Source organism: Micromys minutus, assembly GCF_963924665.1.
Source record: "Micromys minutus genome assembly, chromosome: 1".
NCBI classification, from domain to species: Eukaryota; Metazoa; Chordata; class Mammalia; order Rodentia; family Muridae; genus Micromys; species Micromys minutus.
The window spans coordinates 81,502,049-81,504,428 of NC_137969.1; the positions used below are offsets into that span (position 1 = coordinate 81,502,049).

General features: G+C 48.8%; 1 protein-coding gene across 1 annotated transcript; it reads left to right on the forward strand.

Moving 5' to 3' along the window:
- Nucleotides 1–1,345: 1,345 nt before the first annotated feature.
- LOC308436535 (PRELI domain-containing protein 1, mitochondrial-like) lies at nt 1,346–1,996 on the forward strand (the record flags this gene model as incomplete). The annotated part of the gene is made up of 1 exon (XM_080937482.1): nt 1,346–1,996. One exon carries the CDS (start codon nt 1,346–1,348, stop codon nt 1,994–1,996), a length of 651 nt encoding a protein of 216 aa, XP_080793608.1.
- Nucleotides 1,997–2,380: the final 384 nt, after the last annotated feature.

The window sequence follows — 2,380 nt, forward strand, 5'->3', positions numbered from 1 at the left end:
CTGTTCAGCTAGAGGAAATAAAAGTTTATAAGTTTATAATGGCTTGCCCATGGTCACATGAGTCTAGATGACTGTCTGACTCTGAATCTATATTCAGTTATTTTATAATCAACTGCCATCATTCATTTCTATCTCTGACCCACAAACTCCACCTCCCAAAAGAATCCTCCCCTAGCAGGCTGTTCCTAACACCACTCATGAGTTAGCCCATTGGGGCTTGAGGGTTAAGATGAAGCAAAGGCAGGTACTGAGAAACTCGTTTTTGGAGATGATGCTTATAAAAATTGATGTCAAAAACAGAATGGTGTCCAAGTATCAGAATCTCAGACACCAGGCCCGATGAGGAGAACGTGTTGTGTAATTATAGGTACGTGGGAGACCCAGGCCAGTCCACTGTTGTGGCTGCTTTACAAATAAACAGCATTCACTCCTAATGGCTGCATACCAAGTTCTTCCAAACCAGGAAGCATTAAGCAACAGTAAATATTTATTACTGTACACAATTTTTTGGGTGTTGGGGTTCTATGGGGCAACTTAGCACAATGGTCCTGTCTCAAGGTCTCCCCTGAAGCCTGGACGAGCTATCAGTGTGGGCTTCAGTGTAAAGGCGTGGCAGAGAATGAAGGATTCATGTTTTGGATGCTGCACTCAGTGGCTGCCGGGTGTTGGTAAGAGGCCTCAGACCTACCGTATTTGGAGCACTCCCCATGAAGGTCAGACACTCAAGCTAGCTTTGCTCAGACTGAAAGAGCCAAGAGATTATGCAGGCTTATGATAAACTATTCAAAATATAATGTCTCTTTTGAGAAAACCAAAGCAAGTCTTTCTGAGCTTCTTCTGCCCTTACAGACTCTGAGATTCCTCTGGCCTTGTGTTAGGTATGAGTCTGAAATGTCTACCATATAGGCTCATGTTTTGAATACTTATTCCCCATCTGGGGGCATTATGTTGAGAGGTTGTGGATGCTCTAGGAGGTGGGACCTACGTGGCCAGTGTAAGGTTCTGTGAATGGGCCTCTGTAAGTTAAAACTAGCCTCTGGTTTTGTTATACTCTCTGTGTTTTCCCGTCCTCTGTGATATGAACTATCTCTGCCACACTCCCCTCCATGATCTGATAGGCTCTGTTGTGCCCTTCTTGCTGTGGTAGACTGAAACTCTCTGAAACTGTGAACCAAGATACGTCCTTTCATTCCTATAGCCCCTCATGGCGGTGGTAAGGACCTGGGCACGGCGCTGCGGTGATTGAGCTACGATCCTGGCGGGCGTGCATCTTGCTGCGTGTCCCCCACCCCTGGGCTCTTCACCCTGATGCTGCACGGGTGCTGAGCCCGCTCGGGTCAGGACAATGATGAAGTATTTCCTGGGCCAGAGCCTGCTCCGAAGTTCCTGGGACCAAGTGTTCGCTGCCTTCTGGCAACCGTACCTGAATCCCTACAGCAAACATGTCTTAACCGAAGACATAGTGCACCGGGAGGTGACCCCTGACCAGAAGCTTCTGTCCCGAAAACTCCTGACCAAGACCAACAGGATGCCATGTTGGGCAGAGCGACTGTTTCCTGCCAAGGTTGCTCACTCGGTGTACATCCTGGAGGACTCCGTTGTGGACCCGCAGAATCAGACCATGACCACCTTCACCTGGAACATCAACCACGCCCGGCTGATGGTGGTGGAGGAACAATGTGTTTACTGTGTGAACTCTGACAACAGCGGCTTGACCGAAATCCGTCGGGAAGCCCGGGTCTCCTCTAGCTTATTTAGCGTCTCCAAAGCTGTCCAGAAATTTGGTCTTGCCGGGTTCAAAGGCAATGTGACCAAGACAATGAAGGGCTTAGAATACAACCTGGCCAAGCTACAAGGTGAGGTCCCTTCTAAAACATTTGAGTCAGTCAAAGAGGCCAAAGAGAAAGCAAAGGAGACGGCACTGGCAGCTACAGAGAAGGCCAAGGACCTGGCCAACAAGGCCGCCACCAAGCAGCAGCAGCAGCAGCTCGTATAGCATACTTGCTCCCTTCTCCCCAGTGCACTTGATTATTAAAGCTCAACCTGCAGCCCTCTCTGCTGTCTTAGGTGGTGGGTCAGGGCCCTGTCCGGGTCAGCATCTGCACCACACCCAGCTCTGTCTACTGGGCGCAGGAGTGCAGTGACTTGCCCGAGGTCACTGCAGTGATAGACTGTAGGCTCCATGAGGGCAGGGCTCCTTGTTTTATCCTCTGCTGTGTCCCAAGTACCCTAAACAATATTTAGCACATAACAGGCACTCAATAAACACATGATTTGATTACACCCCCTCCAAAAGATACATCCTTTCTTCTGTAACTTATTTCCATCATGAATTTTGTCACAGTGATGCAAAAGATAACCAGAGCAGCTTTCTCTTGGA